The 19395-nt window shown below is 35.6% G+C and overlaps 1 protein-coding gene across 1 annotated transcript in view; it reads left to right on the top strand.

Moving 5' to 3' along the window:
• RNF111 (ring finger protein 111) overlaps positions 1–19395 on the top strand; it is a 115777-nt gene that overhangs the window by 77906 nt on the left and 18476 nt on the right. Inside the window, 4 exon segments of the mRNA XM_043987713.1 lie at positions 3375–3627; positions 12792–13143; positions 16012–16137; positions 18954–19080. Coding sequence (XP_043843648.1) covers positions 3375–3627; positions 12792–13143; positions 16012–16137; positions 18954–19080 — 858 coding nt within the window.

The raw sequence follows: 19395 nt of genomic DNA, 5'->3' as shown, positions 1-19395 counted from the left end.
AAAGGGGGAGAGGTGGGTAGAAGCAGGGACACAAGCTGGAGTCTGGCGTTGGGGCAGAAGGTGATAAAGTCCCATCCAGGGTGTCCAATTGGTGGGAAATGAAGAGAGGAGTTTGGAGCCCTCTTTAAATGGAGACTTTAAGAGGAATTCTTTTTCTTCCAGTCTGAGGGGCAAAGTACTTTAGGGTATTGATGAGGCATGAGTACCAAAGCCAGGGTAATCTCAAAGGATCATAATTTTCCTGATGAGGAGGTTTTCTGGGGAATGGTGGAGTCCAAGGAGCTGATGGGAAATGAAGCCATTGTATATCCTTGGCATAGGGACCCCTTGGTGAGGAGCATGCTCTGCCACAGGAGATGTTCTGCTTTGTACTTACCACCTTAATTTTCTGAAGCACCCTGAGAGATTCAGAGAATTGCTAAGGCTACACAGCCACTAAATGTTATCACTACTTTTTCATATAATCTCACGTCCTTCCCAGAGTATCCTCCTTAGTATTTTTTTTTCCTTTTTATACCTACTTTTACTAACTTAAGAAACATTTATTAAATATATACTATGTGCAAAGCACCAAGCTAGGCAGTAGTGCTACAAAGACAAAAAACAAACCAGTCTCTGACCTCATACTGTTTATTTGCCTCCTTTCTGCCATTTCTCTTCATAGGCAGCATGTGGGATAGAGAAAGTAGTACTGCAACAAAGCTAAAAAAGATAATTAAAATACTCAAAAAGAATACATTAAAAAGATGGAGAAAAGGGACTCATTAGTTGGGGCTTTTCAGATCCTAGATCAGTTATGCTTAAGTCACATTCACCCAGAGGGTTTCAGGACTGCCCTATTTATGGTAGCAAGAAAGTCACTGCAACACAGTTTTTAGGTCCTACTCTTACTGCCTGAGAAGACTATTTTTAGCTTTATTTGGCTTGTATTTGAGATCAAAGGTTGAAGGAGGATGTCTCTGCATAATGGCATGCAAAGAACCAGTGAAAAGACAGGTTTATCTTTAGGTTTCAGAAGCCTGTACAGGATTTGGTATTCTGGACCATTTATTGTGTGCATAACACTGGTATTTAAAAAGAAAAGAATTGTTCTGTTGATGTTCTCTCTTTTTTAAATGTCACTGTCATTTCCCAGTTACAGTTCTCCCTCCCAATAGAATCCTTCCTCTTAACAAAGATGTGCGGCTAAACAAAACAGATCAGCACAGTAGTCATGTCTTAAACATAAGAGATATTCATGGCTCTAATCGAAAAATGGAAAGTGTCCTTCATCAATAGATGCTGAAATCTTAAGTCACCAGAATGATTAGAGTTAATGATGCCTTTCACTGATGATGGTTTCCTTTATATTTTTATGATCATAATATAAATTTTTCTCTTGATTCCTTTAAAATATTTTGATTACTAAATCAGTTCATATAAGTCCTCTTATGTCATCTTAAATTCTTCACATTGGGTTTTTTTTGTTTTTGTTTTGTTTTGGTTTGGTTTGCGGGGCAATGGGGGTTGTGGCTTTTTTTGTTTGTTTTTTCACATTTGTTTTTTATGGTGAATTATTACATTATACTCATACCATAATTTGTTCGGTTCTCCCCCAATTCCATCTACTTTATTTCTAGTTTTTTGCAATCTTAAAAAGTGCTGTTATAAATATCTTTGTGTATGAGACCTGTTAGCGCGTTGCTGGGGTTTTTTTAAGCTAGCTAAATGATCAGGTTTTACATACAGTGTTTTCTTTCTTTCCAAATTTTATTGATGCTTTTTTACACCAGTCATTTCCCCATTTCTCTTCCCACTCCAATAAACACTACCACCATATAACTTTTCCTTATGAACGAAAGTCCATTAAACAAAAGTGTTGGACACAGCTACCATTTCTGAAGGCATCCACAACATTGCATAAGCACAGTTTACTGTATCTTAACACCGTGGTATTCTTTGGATGCGGAAAGGCCTTAAAGGCCGTTGAGTCCAACTTCTTTATTTTATAGTTGAGGGATATGAGGCCTAGACAAGTGTTCCAGGGCCATGCAGCTAAGAAGTATCTGAGGTGGGCTTCTGGCCATGTTTTTATGACTGTCCAGCATTTTATCCACTACACCTGGCTGTTTCTTTGATGAGAGGAAGAAAATGTGTTTCATTATCTTTCCTCTAGGACCTAGATGCATTTATTCTAGGTCAGCTTGCTTTTTTAGCAGTGTTCCTTTACATTCTTGTAGTTACTGTGTATATTCCTTCTCCATCCTACTTTTAATCAGTTCATATAAGTATTTGAATCCATGTTTGTATGAATACCTCATATTTGCTGTTTCTGTTAGTGTATGGTATGTTACTATATCCATATCATAATTTGTTCAGCCATCTAGATTAACCATAGATTCTTCTAATATTCTATTTAGTGATGCAGATGAAAATTTTTATATCAGTCTCTATGACGACAATAGTGGAAAGTGTATGTCGAGTTTCATGAGTTGTTATGTATCCAAAAACAACAAGGAAACTTATTGCATGGAAACATTTGGTAATCTCATTGCTGTACTTACAATAATTTTTACAAATGTCACTATGTAAATATTGCAGCATTTACTTCCATGTACACATTGCCTTTGGGATATTTTAATTACGTATACATGAATATGCATGTGAGAGAGAGCAAGAAAGAGAGAGAAATTCTTTGCAGAATAGTAGGATAAATGATACAGGTTTCTGTAGATGCAAGCTATTTGAGAGCATTGAAATTATGGTTAAATTTCAAAATGATATCAACTTAGCCAAGATTTATGCTCTAATTCTGCAGACTCTCCAATTGTATGTCAGAGTCTGAGCAATAAATGCTTTATCTTCTTTGTTTTAGAAGTGATCTTTTCTTCATCATTACTCTTGAGGCATTGTGGTGAGTTTGAGATTAAAACTAAAAAATTTTGAATAGGATCCATTTGATTCAAAGGATATGAATAGTCAGGTTGCAAATGAAGAAGTACAAGCCATAATTAAAGTATACAAATTAAAGCAATTCTGAAGGTCCATCTCACCCATCTGATTGGTGAAAAATTTTTTAAAAGATGATTATTTTTGGAGAAGTTGTAGGAAAACAGGTATACTAACACACTGTTAAGAGTTTTGATCTGGAAAGCAATTTGGAACTATGCCCAAATTTCTTTACCAGAGATACTTATCAGCTGTTATCTGTAAGCTAGACACAATAAATATTTGTTTATTGGCTGATTATTGATTAAAGTTTTTCAGTCTCTTGATTTGATGCATTCTTATATAGATCACTTTAAAAAAATTTAATAAAGTCACATGGAAAATGTTTATATTTTGACCTTTTTTGTAAAAATCATTTGGACATATAGTTCTGTTTTATACAGCAGGCTTTACCAGTAGACCTGAGCAACAATGGTATCAGAAGTCATGGAAATGGTGGCTTTCATGGAGCATCTGCCTTTGATCCTTGTTGCCCTGTTTCTTCTTCACGAGCTGCAATTTTTGGCCACCAGGCTAGTGCTGGCCCAAGCCAGCCAATTTCAATGGATGGTTATGGATCAAGCGTGGTTGCACAGCCTCAACCCCAGGCTCCTCCACAAGCCTCCCTTTCATCATGCCGACATTATATGCCACCCCCTTGTAAGTATAATTATAACTGGGCATATTTACCTAAACACATTTTAATCATAGTATACATGGGATATTTATCAGAACTATTCAGGATTGACTTACTATGAATATTCTTGGGTCCTTCTAAATTAATTTATTAAAAAAATCAAATCTGTCAGCTAGAAAATTCAGATGATAGGAAAATGCAGGAAAAGTGTTAGAAGGTAGTTCACATTTTAAAAATTGTATGTATCTTTAAGAGTTCAAAAAGTATTTTATATATGTATATATATAAAATCTCATTTGAGTCTCACAACCTTCTGAGTTAGATGTGAGATTACTCCTTTTTTACAGATGAGTAAAAATTGATACTTAGGGAATTCCAAATCATTTCATGGTCATGGGTGGTATTAAGTATCTGAGACAAGGATTCAAACCCCAGGTCTTGCCTGACTCCACGTGCAGGTATATTTATTCATTGTATGGTTCTCTTTCTTATACATGAACAATATGTTTGAAAAATTTTATAATTATCCCATAGATGAAAATATCATTCGTCATTTAAGGTATGTGAGAGAAGAAAGACTTCGTGGTCATTTTTTCCTTGCTTTTTGAAATAAGGATTTTCCATTTACTAAAAAGTGACTTACAAGGTAAAGGTGATTTGTCAAATGTGGAGTAAACCTGCCAAGAAACCAGAAACTATTTTTAAAATCTTTGTTAAGCCTCTTTTAGTTACCACAAAGTAGTTTAAAATCTCTGCTTCTTTAAATCTTATGGGATTTTTTTGTCAACCATTATGTTAAGTAACAGTCTTTAAAATATTATTCTTGGTTGATGTGTTATTTACCATTGCTGAATTATTTTCTTGTGGTAAGGAATGACTTTTTGGGAAGGGGAGGGGAGAATTGAGAGTTTTAGGTGATTTAAAAATAAAAGATCAGCCAAAACCCACACATTTATTCATTTATTCATTCATTCATTCATCCATTCCTATCCATTATTTATTTATGTTCAGGGTCATGTATGTATTTAATTGTTTATAGTTGTTCATAGTCAGTCATTCATTTATTTGGTGTGGTGGGCATTTCTGTAGTTTTGGATTCCAATTTCTATTTCTCTCTCTCTCCCTCCCCTCCTCCCTGAGATGGTAAGCAATGAGATATGGGTTATACATGTATGATTATGCAAAGTATCACCATATTTGTCATTTTCTACAAGAAAACTTGATTAAAAAGAAAAAATGAAGAAAATGAAGTGAAAAATGCTTAAGTTTGTTCCATTAATATCAGTTCTTTCTTTGGAGGTGCATAGTACATTTCATCAAAAGTTCTTTGGGATTGTCTTGGATGATTGTCTTATTAAGAAAAGTCAAGTCATTCACTGTTCTTCAAACTATTGCTTTCATAGTTTATATCTCAGTCATAAAATGAAAAATCTCTGTTAGGGCACTCTTTTTTGCTCTGAGGACCTTTCATATTCTTTATGGGGCCGTGCTATCCTTAACCCCAGTTTATCTTTGTCTCTTGGTACTCTAGTGTCCCTTTCTTCCAAGTTATCATTAATTACTCTGGAAGACATGCCAATTTTGTTGAAAAAATGTTCTTAATTTTTCTGGGAATAATCTACTGCCAAAATTTCTCCTATCACCTTTCTTCCCTTCATCAGAAATATGCATAACACTTCTCTGGCTTTTATCAGCTTGGTTAAATGGAGAATACCCCCTCCCCGCAAAGGATATCACTATATATAAAGACTCAAAACCAGTCAAATATATCCCACTGCTCTCATTCTCCTTGAGCCTTTTTGAGAGTCACTACTTAAGGATTTTTTATTTTTTTGGTAATGCAATTGGGGTTAAGTGACTTGCCCAGGGTCACACAGCTAGTAAGTGTTGTGTGTCTCAGACTGGATTTGAACTCAGGTCGTCCTGAATCCAGTGCCAGTGCTCTATCCACTGCGCTACCTAGCTGCCCCTACTTAAGGAATTCTTGATATGAACTATTTTGCAAAATGCAGTAAAGGTACCAACTCTTCCAGCCACTTCCCAGCTTAAATTTTCTTCCAGATGTGGTAAAGCCAGCTTTATTGTTTATTGGACTTTCAGGTACCACTCAGTTGCATTTCAGTACTAGAGAACTCTCTGGTCTATCTTCTCCTGTACTTTTTTACCTCCTCTGACAAGGAACCAATGGGAATTGTCTGAGAGATCATAAAATGTGATGTCTGATAATATCATTAAAAGGGCTACATTACATAGTTGTACCAGACTCTGCTACATCTTAATGGCTTATGCCTAAAAAATAGGCCTCATAATTAAAGATGGTAGTGGTAAAGGTGCCAGATCTCCCAGTTTAAATCATTGCTTCCAGAAACAATAAATTCAACTTTACTCCCTCCTAGACCATCAGGCATTTCATGGATCAGTTTCAGTACCAGAGAATTCTGTGGTCCTATAACCAGAAATTCTACCAGGTTAGCTTAATTGTTTCCTTTTCCTAAGCTCTCAGTTGTCTCATGTACGTGAGTCAACAGCAGAGAGTTTATGTAGTTTCTCTTGCTAGCTATCACTAGACTAAAGTTTCTTAAGCTGTGGGTCCTGATCCCATGTGGAATTATGTAAATTAATGCAGGGGAGTCGCCAAAAATTTGTTCTTCCCCTTTGACCCTGTTTTATTGCCTTCTTCATTTAATAAGGTAAACTATAACCACAAACACTTCAGTTATTATCTATCTTGTCCAAGATACCCCCTCTTATTCTTTTTTTTTTTTTTTTTTGGTGGGGCAATTGGGGTTAAGTGACTTGCCCAGGGTCACACAGCTAGTAAGTGTTAAGTATCTGAGCTCAGATTTGAACTCAGATACTCCTGACTCCAGGGCCGGTGCTCTATCCACTGCGCCACCTAGCTGCCCTGACCCCCTCTTATTCTTGAAGATGTCGTTTTGTGCTTCAGATGTATAAGGAGACATATCATCCATACTGAAATTGACTATTTCACTGTACCACCTAGCTGTCTCTGGCACTTGGTGCTGAAGAAGGTGAAAATGGAAAAGGATTCATATAACAGGTAGTGTTTGAACTGAACTTTGAAGGAAAATAGGACTCATAAAAACTGGAAGTCAGGAGAATATCCATTACAGGCACAGAGGACAGATTGTGACAGAGGTACAGAGAGTTAAGTAGTGAGTGAGAACATAGCTAAAGGACGATGGTTTGAGGGGGATGTTAGGGAATTAGTAGATGAGATTGAAGGTTAGAGAAATCAGGGATGACTGAAGTGCTAGTAGCTTTGGTCAGAAGGGCTTCTCCATTGGATGCTGGAGTAAAAGAAGAGAGAATTGGGAACATTGTTAAGGAATTTTGAGATTTACTGTACTGAGGAGAATAGAGAGTTCATTGTTAATACTAGCTTTTGTTTTTTCCAGTAAGTATAAGGATAGGTCTTCTGCTGAGAATATGGGCCAATAGAGTGATAAGGGAATCAAGCAATCCATGATTTGGTGCTTGGAAGGAAGTGATGGGACAAGGGGGAAAGGATGTTGAGAATAAAGGACTGTAACAATTAACTGGTTAACTTAGAGGATTAGAGATTGAAAAGGAAAGTGAGGCCAGACCTGGGGATAGAGAGACTGATTGTTATGGTAAAGAAGAATAGTTTAAGGAGGAGTAAAGCCAAGGGAGAGATGGAATCTTAGGAAGCTATGATCATGTAAAGAATTTTCAGAATTCTTGATCATGGCAGAACACTTGTGTATGATGGCAAAGATCAGGAGTCTTCTGTGTGTAATTGAGGTGGAATGGAAGAGTACGTCATGGTGACTGAAGGATCATTATCATTGTGTATGGTGAAGTCTCCTATTATCATGGCAGGGGGTTAGGGTGGAGAGAGAGCTTGAGCCAGGAGCTAAATTCCTTGAGAAGAGAGGGAGAATCATCTGGAAGCTAGGAGATAACTACTTTTACCAGTATTTACATAGCTAGTACTGTAACGAGAAAATTATAAATGGACTACTTTATAGATCTAAACAAAATTCATTTGGAAGAAAAAGAGATCTAAAATATTATGTAAAATGATGACAAAAGGTAGGAATGAAGAGAGAATAAGTGCTTCCAGATCTCAAACTCTATCATAAAGCCAGAAGATGAATTGGAAGTCAGCCAAAAGGTATTTTTTAAGCATGTTCTGTATGTGCCAGATGTTACTGGTGATAGGAAAAAAATGTAAAAATAAGGTCCCTGCTCATTGTAATTGGGGGAGACTACATGCATGGGAGGTAATCTCAGGCACTAGCAGTGAGGTTGTGGGGAGGAAAATGACATTGAAAAGTCTCTTGCAGAAACTGGATTTAAGCTGAACCTTGAAGGAAGGCAATGGGCACAGGTGAAAAGGGAAAATAATTAGACCTAACTGAGCACAATAACCCATTGTTCTATGAACCCCAAGCATTAATTTGGGAAAACTGGAAAGCAATCTGGGAAAAATTACATTTTATCCAACTTCTTATATACTATATTCCACAGTAAATTCAGAAGGGATTGGTGTCCTCAATATTAAAGATTATATGTATTTCGAGTAGATGAAATCTGTAATGTAAAGTTTTTGGCAAATATCAAAAGATGAAAATTTAATCAATAAAAATATATAAATTTAAAAGAAAAAGCTGAAAGGGTTAGGAAACCCAGAGTGACTCTATTTCCTCAGTTTTTTACTATATGATAGGACTTTTGAACCTGATGATCTTTAACAGTCTCTTCAATTCTAAAATTATATGATTCTGTCTTTTGTTTTCTTTAGTCTAATGTTGGCCCTACTCCATATCTTCCAAAGAATACATACTTTCCTTCTGCCTTTGCTTATCTAGTTAACTTTACTTGTAATTCTGAAATTCCTTCAAGACTAGATTCAACTCACTCCTTTCAATTATTCTTTGACTATTCCTCTTGTCATTAACCTGTTGTTCCTTAGCACTTATTGTCTGTACCATACAATTCAGCTTATTATTTTGTTTTCCATATGCATCTTATGTACCCAACAATATTATAAGTCATGGGGACCTTGGTTTATACTTCTTTATCAACCCTGTTCTTTCTCTCTCTCTCTCTCTCTCTCTCACACACACACACACAGACACACACACACCCAATGATTGTGAGTATATAGAGACGGCTAGGTGACTCATTGAATAGAATACCAGTTGTGGGGTCAGGAAAAATGTAAGTTGAAATCTGGCCTCAGACGCTTAATGGATTTTTTTTTTTTGGTGAGGCAATTGGGGTTAAATGATTTGCCCAGGGTCACACAGTCCTTAATGGATTTTTGACCCTGGGAAAATTACTTAAATGCTATCAGGCTCAGTTTCCCCAACTTTAAAATGAGGATAAGAATACTACCTACATCCCACAGTTTTTTTGAGCATCAAATGAGATAATATTTGTAAAGCTAATAGTACAAACTTAATAAATCCTTGTTATTTATCTGTCTATCTCTCTCATTGATTGACCAGTGAAAAAAATAAGGAACTAGGACTTAAGACATGGAGTTTTGTCCCAATTCCCTTTATCAGTGATCTTTAATCCCTGTGCCTCTCTATATCTCATTTGGTAATTTAGGGTATAACTATGAATCTGTCAACTCACTTTCATGTGTAACTTATTGAATCAGAGGGAATATGATTATAGTAGGGATGCATTGTAGAATGTTTTCACTTTTTAGAAGAATTACTTTAAAGATTGGCTAGTCATAGCCAATGTATAAAGAAGGCTACATTTCATGTTTAAATAAAAAGGGATAAAGGTAAAAAAAGAGCAAAGCATCTTGGGACTGTGAGGGAAACCAACTTGGTTTTAGGAAAAGATTAGCAGCATGTTGGTAGCTAAAGGTTGAAATAATACCAGTGAGATACTAAAGTGTGAAATAGGACAAAAAAAAACCATTTAAGGTGAAAAATGCTTTTATTTATGTAGGATATAAAATTGATACCTGTTAAAGTTAATATGAAATTACACCAAAAAAAAAGAAGAAGAAGAAGAAGAGGGGCAGCTAGATGGCGTAGTGGATAGAGCACTGGCCCTGGATTCAGGAGGACCTGGGTTCAAATCTGACCTCAGACACTTAATACTTACTAGCTGTGTGACCCTGGGCAAGTCACTTAACCCCAATTGCCTCACCAAAAAAACAAACTAATAAAAAAAAAGTTAATATGAAATTAGATCCTCAAGTAAAGATGCATTTTTTAAAACTTAGGAAAGAACAAAGTTGCTTAGATTTTTTGAATTGCATAAAAAGTTTAGATAATGTGGGGGAAAGGGAAGGTAATAGCATCTACGTAGCAGTGCCAGGTGTTGTGCCATGCACTCGTTTTTTTAGGTTTATCTTAAAAGTATTTTATTATTTTACATGTAAAGATAGTTTTCAGCATTTGTATTTTCTGCTTTTAATTATTTATTTAAAATTTTCTCAATTACATGCAAAGATGTTTTTTTGAGTTCCAAATTTTTCTCCTATCCTCCCTTCCCTTCATGCCCCCAAAGCCAGTAAGCAATTTGATATAGGTTATGTATTACAATTCAGACTCCATAGTTCTTTTTCTGAATGTTTTGAGCATTTTCTGCCATAAATGTCTTTTGGCATTGTCTTGGATCATTGTAGTGTTGAGAAGAGCTAAGTCCATCACAGTTGATCATCACAAAATGTTGATACCGTGTAGAATGTTCTTTTGGTTCTGCTCCTTTCACTCAGAATCAATTCATATAAATCTTCCCAGTTTTTTCTGAAATCTGCTCATCATTTCTTACAGCACAATAGTATTCCATTACATTCATATACCACAACTTGTTTAGTCATTCCCCAACTGAACTTCTGGCCCTTTCATTATTCACCCAGGTTATATATGTAGAAACATAGTTCCATATTAGTCATACTGTGAAAGAAGAATCAGAACAAAAGGGAAAAACCTCAAAAAAGAAAACAAAAAACAACAAAAAAAAAGTAGAAATAGTACAGTTCAATTTGCATTCAGAATCCACAGTTCTTTTTTCTGGATGTGGACAGCATTTTCCATCACTTGGCATTGTTTTGGATCATTGTATTACTGAGAAGAGTTAAGTCTATCACAGTTGATCATCACACAGTGTTGCTGTAATTGTGTACAATGTTCTTCTGGTTCTCTTCACTTCACTCAGCACCCATTCACTTAAGTCTTTCAGGTTTTTTCTGAATTCTGCCCACTCATCATTTCTTATAGTACAGTAATATTCCATTACGTTCATATACCACAACTTGTTTAGCCATTCCCCAATTGATGGGTATCCCCTCAATTTCTAATTCTTTGCCAACACAAAAAGAGCAGCTATAAATATTTTTATGCATATGGGTCTTTTCCCCTTTTTTATGATCCCTCTGGGATATAGACCTAGTAGTGGTATTACTGGGTCAAAGGGTATGCACATCCCTATAGCCCTTTGGGCATAGTTCCAAATTGTTCTCCAGAATGGTTGGATCAGTTTATAACTCCACCAACAATGCATAAGTGTTCCAATTTTTCCACAGCTTCTCCAACATTTATTATTTTCCTTTTTTGTCATATTAGCCAATTTGATAAGTGTGAGGTGATACCTCAGGGTTGTTTTAATTTGCATTTCTTTAATCAATAGTGATTTAGAGCATTTATTCATATGGTAGCTAAGCACTTTTAAAAATTTTATAAATATTATTTAATTGGTGCTATTATTCTCATTCCCATTTAACAGTTGAGGAGACTGATGCAAGCAGAGGTTAAATCACTTGTCCAGTATTACAGAGCTCATAGGTGACTGAGTCTGGATTTAAACTCAGGTCTTGATTGACTTTCCAGGCCCAGTGCTTTATCCACCCATATATCTAGCTGCTGACAACAGCAACAAACAACAACAGATATTTGTATCTAAGTTGATGATTTGCATATATAGTTCTCATATACAGTCTTGTTTGATTATCACAGCCAAGTAGGTATTTTAGACCCAGTCTACTTAAATTTTTCCACTCATAACCCCTTTTCACCCAAGAGTTTTTTATGAGACCTCAGGTATATGGTATGTAAAATAGGTATACATAGTATAATATACATAATTTGTTGCCAAATTTTACACGACCCCACATGGGGTTGTAATGCACAGTTTTAAGAAGCTAGGTTTTAGACATTTTCTCCATTTTACAGATGGAGATGCTGAATATCTGAAAAAGTATTTGGAAAGTTAGCGAATGACTGTCTGCAAATAAGTGTCAAATAGGAAAATAATAGGTTGATATTAAGACTGACTAGTCATCTATTCATTTACTGAATGGGGTGATATGTTGAAAACATGAGAGAATCAGTTCTTTCAATTGTAACTATGATGATAATATTTAGATAATCAGCTTATAGTATCACAGGAAACAAAGTGTATAGTGGGAAATTTGTAATATTTTAGGGAATCCAAAAGATATGAATGGCAAAATCATAAATGAAGTGTGTTGATATGACTTCATTCACATAGATTTATTCCTTAAACTATTTAGAAATAATTTAGAAATTGTGAGTTTCTTTGAGGTGTGAGTTTTCACTTGAGATTTTCTTTGTGATGTAAAAGAAATGAACTTGACCATTGCACAGCTTCTGTAACATGAACATGCCTGACAGTATATTTAATGTAAATATTTTTACTGAAAGCATAATTAGCCAGATGTCACTTAGAATTGGAAGAGGCTTTAAGTGATCATTTAATTTAACTCCCCTATTTTCTGCATAAGAGAACTTAACCCCCAGAGATTAAATGACTTGTATAGTGGCATACAGTCTTGATAATAGTAAAGCTGGGCAAATAACTCATGACATACCATCTAGCTTAGAGAATGGTATGGCCAAAATATATTGTAAGGATACTATCCCTTTCTGTTCTATCTCAAGATTTCATCAGTGTGTAGATAATGCCCTCTGTTGGTGGAGAACAGTCACTTGTGTGTGGAGAACAGCCTTCTGTGTTAGGGAACTTCTTGGACGCTAATCAGTTCGTTGACTTGTTCATGGTTACACTTGAATGACCGTTTCCCTGACTTTGCAGTGCTACTTTAATTGCAACGCTATTTTTTTCTCATTTATTTGATTAATGACAAATAATAAGTAATAAAGACTGTTTTGTGCCTATATGTAAACACCCTTTTAATTGTATTTTTCAGATCCTTCTTTGACCAGACCACTTCATCATCAAACTTCTGCATGTCCCCACTCTCATGGGAACCCTCCTTCTCAGACTCAACCCCCAACTCAAGTGGATTATGTTATTCCTCATCCTGTACATCCCTTCCATACACAGATGACTTCACATGCTGCATCTCATCCTGTGCCTCCTCCACCCCCAACTCACCATCTAAGCAGTACAGCTGCTCCAATTCCTCAGCATCTCCCCCCTACACACCAGCCAATTTCACATCATATCCCTGCTACAGCACCCTCGGCACAGAGACTACATCCTCATGATGTGATCCAGAGGATGGAGGTCCAAAGGAGGAGGATGATGCAACATCCAACGTAAGCTCTAAATTTATGCAAGAAAATCATATTCACCTTTTTCTTTTCTTTTTTTTTTTAAGTATTTAAAGCAAATAAATTCCAAGCTATATTTTAAAGTTAGTATATGAATGAATGGAAGAAGAAGAGAGCGCAAAAGAAAAGCATTTTCCCCATTCAAAGTAGCATGCCTTGTACTCAGGATAGAAATAGAAAAGCAAACTAAAGGTGCTCACGTTCAACCAGCACATATAAGAGTAGGGTTCAGCTTCTGGGGAAGATGAAAAGACCCTGGGATCCATTCTTAGGATCTGGTAGGAAGTTGGTGACTAGCCTGTGGAATTTGGGAGGACTCAGAGTTAGGGTAAATGCTTACATTTACATTACCTGGGTTATCTGGATGGCACTTAATCCATTTTAGTAGGAATGAAGAAGAGATAAGGCGAATGTACAAAAACATAAATGTGTATAATTTCTTATGACACACACAGAGCATTGTACTATATATTCAAAATGACTTAAAGTAGTGCAAAATAGATTTTTAATAAAAGATTGTTTAGAATAGTAAAACTGGGGGCGGCTAGGTGGCACAGTGGATAAAGCACCAGCCCTGGAGTCAGGAGTACCTGAGTTCAAATCCGGCCTCAGACACTTGACACTTACTAGCTGTGTGACCCTGGGCAAGTCACTTAACCCCCCCTTGCCCCGCCAAAAAAACCCAAAACAACAACAAAAAAAGTAAAACTACTGAATAAAATAGTTGAATTTTCATAAAGTTGAAACAGAGGGGTTCTACTTAGTCTTTAATTGTTTAGAAATTAAAATTGAGCCAAATATTTAACTTCTCCACTATTTTGGACAATGAAGGTGTTACTCTTCTTCACTGATAAGGAAATTACATTCTTTATTTACCGTCTTCTGTTTAAGTTAAAAATCCTTTTAGTCATTTGTAGTTTAACTCCTGTAAATCTTTTCACAAAATTGTCCAATTAATAAATTTTGTTGCCAAGTACATCTAAAAAATGCAGTTGGTTATAGAATCATCAAAGTGATCATAGAGATTCAGCTGTGTGGATGGTATCTAATTGACAAGCTTACAGAAAAATCAGTAAGAGTGCAAAAGTACTCTTAATTTTGTTTTTTTTTTTGCTTTATTTAGGATGTTCTGTATACTTGTATCCATTGATGAATTACACATTTAGGAAAATCTTAAGATCAAAGGACCTCAATTGTTATGTGGTGCCCACTTTTGCATTTTATGAAGCTGAGGTCTAGGGATGGTACAAGTGGGTTGCACAGGGTCACACAGGTAACAGACATCAGAGTTAATAGATAAACTTTGGGCTTTTGGCTTCAGATTCTTGGCTCTTTCCTTGAGCCCTGCTGTTTCTAGTGTAGTAAGGATTATAAAAAGAAAATGTGAATGGAAATAAGTATAAAAGTTTCAGGGAATTAATGTATTTCTGTGCCCAGTGAAAGGGACTTTTAAAAAAAGTTGAATGGCAAATTTTAAAAATTATGAAAATAAGTTTTAATTTTAAATTTGTTGATTTTTTTTTTTATTCACCATTTCCTTCAACTCTCCCCACTGCCCCATTTTTATATATATATATATATATATATATATATATATATATATATATATTTTTTTTTTTTTTTGGGGGGGCAGGGCAATGAGGGTTAAGTGACTTGCCCAGGGTCACACAGCTAGTAAGTGTCAAGTGTCTGAGGCCGGATTTGAACTCAGGTCCTCCTGAATCCAGGGCCGGTGCTTTACCCCCTGCGCCACCTAGCTGCCCCCTAAATATTTTTTCTAATTTTTTTTTTTAGAGATACACTTATAAACACATACATATACATATATGTATGTATGTCAAATGTTGAATGTAGCAGTTAGCAAAATTTATACTGAAACTTTTTGCATTGAATGATATTTTGAGGGGATGTGACAATGGTAGGGTGAGTAAATAAAAATATTGTCATACTTTTTGGATACATAATTAAGTAAATAATTATTAAAGTATTAAAGCATAGGGGGCAGCTAGGTGACGCAGTAGATAGAGTACTGGCCCTGGATTCAGGAGGACCTGAGTTCAAATTCGACCTCAGACACTTAATACTTAACTAGCTGTGTGACCCTGGGCAAGTCACTTAACCCCAATTGCCTCACCAAAAAAAAAAGGTATTAAAGCATGGTGATTTTTTGAGGGGATGAAGACAGAACACAGGTGTCACAGTGGAAATAGTGTGGGATTTGGAATCAGAGAACCTGGGTTCAAATAGCACCTTTGTCCTATAACTACCTTTTTGGCTTTGGGCATATCACATCAAGTGCTTTAAACCTCAGTTTTGTCATCTCAGAAAGTGAGTTAGAATAGATGATCTATCTCCAAACTTCCTTCCATCTCTGTAAAGTTATGTTGATATCAACCAGGAGATTTCGCTATATGAATAACTTGAAGATGATTACAGAATCATACTTTTTTTTCCTTTGTTAAAAGTAATTCGGGGGGGGGGGGCGGCTAGGTGGCTCAGTGGATAAAGCACCGGCCCTAGATTCAGGAGTACCTGAGTTCAAATTCGGCCTCAGACACTTGACACTAGCTGTGTGACCCTGGGCAAGTCACTTAACCCCAATTGCCTCACTAAAAAAACAAACAAACAAAAGTAATTCAGTAGGGGCAGCTAGGTGGTACAGTGGATAGAGCACTAGCCCTGGATTCAGGAGGACCTGAGTTCAAGTATGACTTCAGACACTTGACACTTACTAGCTGTGTGACCCTGGGCAAGTCACTTAACCCCAATCGCCTCTCCCCCCCCCCCCCCAAAAAAGTAATTCAGTAAGTATTAAATTATTTCTAATTGTCTTCATTTGTTCTTTATTTTTAGGAGGGCCCATGAACGCCCTCCTCCCCATCCACATCGGATGCACCCAAATTATGGTCATGGGCATCACATCCATGTGCCTCAGACAATGTCTTCACACCCTCGACAAGGTCCAGAAAGGTCTGCTTGGTGAGTTGTTTGTTTTTCTTTTGTGAGGATTGTTATCTTGTAGCAAACCAGTGTTCCATCTCCCCACCCCCTGCCCCAAGTCCATACACCTCTGCCCCAAATAATCTAGGTACTATTGTCTTCTATAGGCAAATATTAGCTTATTTCCAGTTAAATTCCTCTTCAGTCCCCCAAAATGACATTAAGGTTCCTAATCCACAGTGATTTTTTTTTTTTGGTGTTGGGGAAAACCATTCAAAGCCTAAAATGAGATTGAATAAATGTAAACAAGGCATACCTTTTAGGCAAGTTTGCACAACCCTGATTTATAATTCATTATTCACAGGAAGTTGTTTATATTGTGCATTTAAGTATTATTGTTAGTCACTGTCTTTGGAGAATTTTACAATTTTTATTTGTGAGGATAAGATGTGATAAAGCAATTTGCTTGCATAAACTACCATGTAAATAAATAAATGCAAAAGGTATTCTCTCTAGAAGGGCTTCTCCTGTGTTAGTCCACGTGAATCTCACATTCTAAATTTGGGGATTTTGCTTTAGGGCATTTGTATATATTAGAAAGGCTGTATGGTATAGTAGAAAGAGAAGTGTACTTGTAGCCCAAATGATCAGGCTTGGAATTCTGGCTTTGAACTTTAATGTGTGACAGTCAGCAAGGCACTGACTTTGTGATCCATGCAAGTCATTTAACCTGTCCCAGACTCAATTTTCTCTTCTCTAAAATGGGGATGATATATCACTTACCCCAGAGAGTTGTTGTCACAGTTAAATGTGATAATTTATAAAGCACCTTGTAGACCTTAAAGTACTATATAAATGCTAGCTATTGTTATTTTCTATAAAATGTTATTTTCTAATAAATGCTTAATTCCATAAGCATTTATTAAATGCCTATTATATATAAGGCACATCATCATAGTATTGTGAAGCAGGTCCCAGAAATAAAACCAGTTTTAAATTATTGTTTTCTTCTTCCAGATGAATTTTGTTATTTTTTATAGCTCTATAAAATAATTTTTAGGTAGTCTTATTGGTATGGTACTGAATAAGTAAATTAATTTAGGTAGAATTGTCATTTTTATTATATTAGCTCTGCCTATCCATGAGCAATTGATATTTATACAATTATTTATATCTGATTTTATTTGTGTGAAAACTGTTTTGTAATTGTGTTCATAGAGTTCCTGGGTTTGTCTTTGCAGGTAGACTCCCAAGTATTTTATATTTTCTATAGTTACTTTAAATGGGATTTCTTTTTCTATCTCTTGTTTCCTCTTGGTCATGTATATAAATGCTGATGATTTATGTCAATTTATTTTATATCCTGCAACTTTGCTAAAGTTGTTAATTGTTTTAATTCGTTTTTTAGTTGATTCTCTAGGATAAAGTATTGTTTTTAACAATCTGATGGGTCCTTGAATATATGTTCTGCTCATCTTAATCGAACCAGTTTTGTTAAGTGCATAGACCTATAAAATATGTTTGCATCTATATGCCTGATCTAAACAGCAGTCAGGCTGTTTAATGACTCGGTTTTGGTTCAGCTATTATGTTTTCTTTTTAATTGCATGTACTAAAACTTGAGTGAGGTACAGAATCAAGGAGATGGACTGACTTGTGGGGAGCAGGCGAGGGATGACATTCAGGCCAGTCTTGGGCATTTTCTGCAGTGCAGAGTTAATAGAGACACAATATTGTTTGATTTCTTTAAGCCATTTTTAATTAAAAATCCCAAAATTCCATAAATGAAAACATGGTCTCTTCTTTAACAGAACCAAAGATCTGCTTTTATTTTAGAATATAGCATACACTGAAGAACTTGCTTTATTTAAACAATGTAGTACTATCTTTGTATATTGTAGCAATAGAACTGCATAGCTTTTTAGGCCTGGGAGAAAACTCAGGTATCATCTAGCCCCTACTTTACAAAGAAAAAAAAATGAAGGCCCAAAGAAGTTAAATAACTTAGCTCAAGTTAAAAAAATTAGTAGTCCACAAAATTCAACTGTTACAAAACATTTTTGATGTCTACTTAATTGCACTAAAATGAATTTCACTTACTTTGTATTGTATTTTTAAAGACAGAATCTCATGATTTTTTGCTCCTTTTACACATACTTTAATATAAAAACTTACTTTAAGCTTTAACGTACTGATAATTAGAAAAACAAAGTAACCCAGTGGTTAAAGTATTTGTATTCTGGAAGACCTGGGTTCAGATTTTACTTCTGATATATATTAGCAATTTGGCTATAGGCAAGTCACATTTAACCTCTCAGTGCCACTGGCATTTCTCTGAAAATAAGTCACAATCGAAATGTTGATCTACATTGGTGGAATTTGATCAGTGAAAGTTCACTAACAAATGGAGTCATGAGTCTAGATCCAAAATAAAATAGAAGCTGCTGTTATTAAAAATTGTAACTATTATTTTGAGATAAATGTAATCCTTTGAACTACTAGAATTATTTGGTAACACTTTCAACTAAATATGTCAAGCAAGAAATAATTTTAGAAAGGAACACAGGGGCAGCTAGGTGACGCAGTGGATAGAGCACTGGCCCTGGATTCAGAAGGACCTGAGTTCAAATCCAGCTTCAGATACTTGACACTTACTAGCTGTGTGACCCTGGACAAATCACTTAACCCTAATTGCCTCACCAAAGAAAGAAAGAAAGAAAGAAAGAAAGAAAGAAAGAAAGAAAGAAAGAAAGAAAGAAAGAAAGAAAGGTACACAGAAGTAATCTCGGTTTTGATTGATAATTGACATGAATAACACCTAAAGTTTAAAGTATTGACTTTTTTGCTTTTGGCAGGGAATTGGGAATTGAAGCTGGAGTGACTGCAGGGACCTATCCTCCAGGTGCACTGCACCCCCACTTGGCTCATTACCATGCACCTCCTCGACTTCATCATTTACAACTAGGAGCTCTTCCATTAATGGTAAGATGGCTACTTGTAAACTTTTTGTTATTAGAATAATTTTCTTGAAATGTTCTCCTTTTTTAAGTTCAATAGTTCTTTGAAAGGCAGTATATGCAGTATTAAACTTTTTTTTTGTTTCCATAGAATTTATATAAGTTGTTTTAATAATTTAAATTTAATGTTGAATAGTAATGCCCAGTAAAAGATAGGAAGTAGATTTGCTATAATTTAGATGAAATTACAGTCTTATCCTTCATGTATGAAATTGTTACTACTTCTGACCCATTATTATTAGTACGGCGTGGGCTTTGAAATATAAGCTTCTTGGGAGCA

The sequence above is a fragment of the Dromiciops gliroides genome, chromosome 2 (genome assembly GCF_019393635.1).
Source record: "Dromiciops gliroides isolate mDroGli1 chromosome 2, mDroGli1.pri, whole genome shotgun sequence".
NCBI classification, from domain to species: domain Eukaryota; kingdom Metazoa; phylum Chordata; class Mammalia; order Microbiotheria; family Microbiotheriidae; genus Dromiciops; species Dromiciops gliroides.
This window is presented reverse-complemented; position numbering and strand designations above follow the sequence as displayed.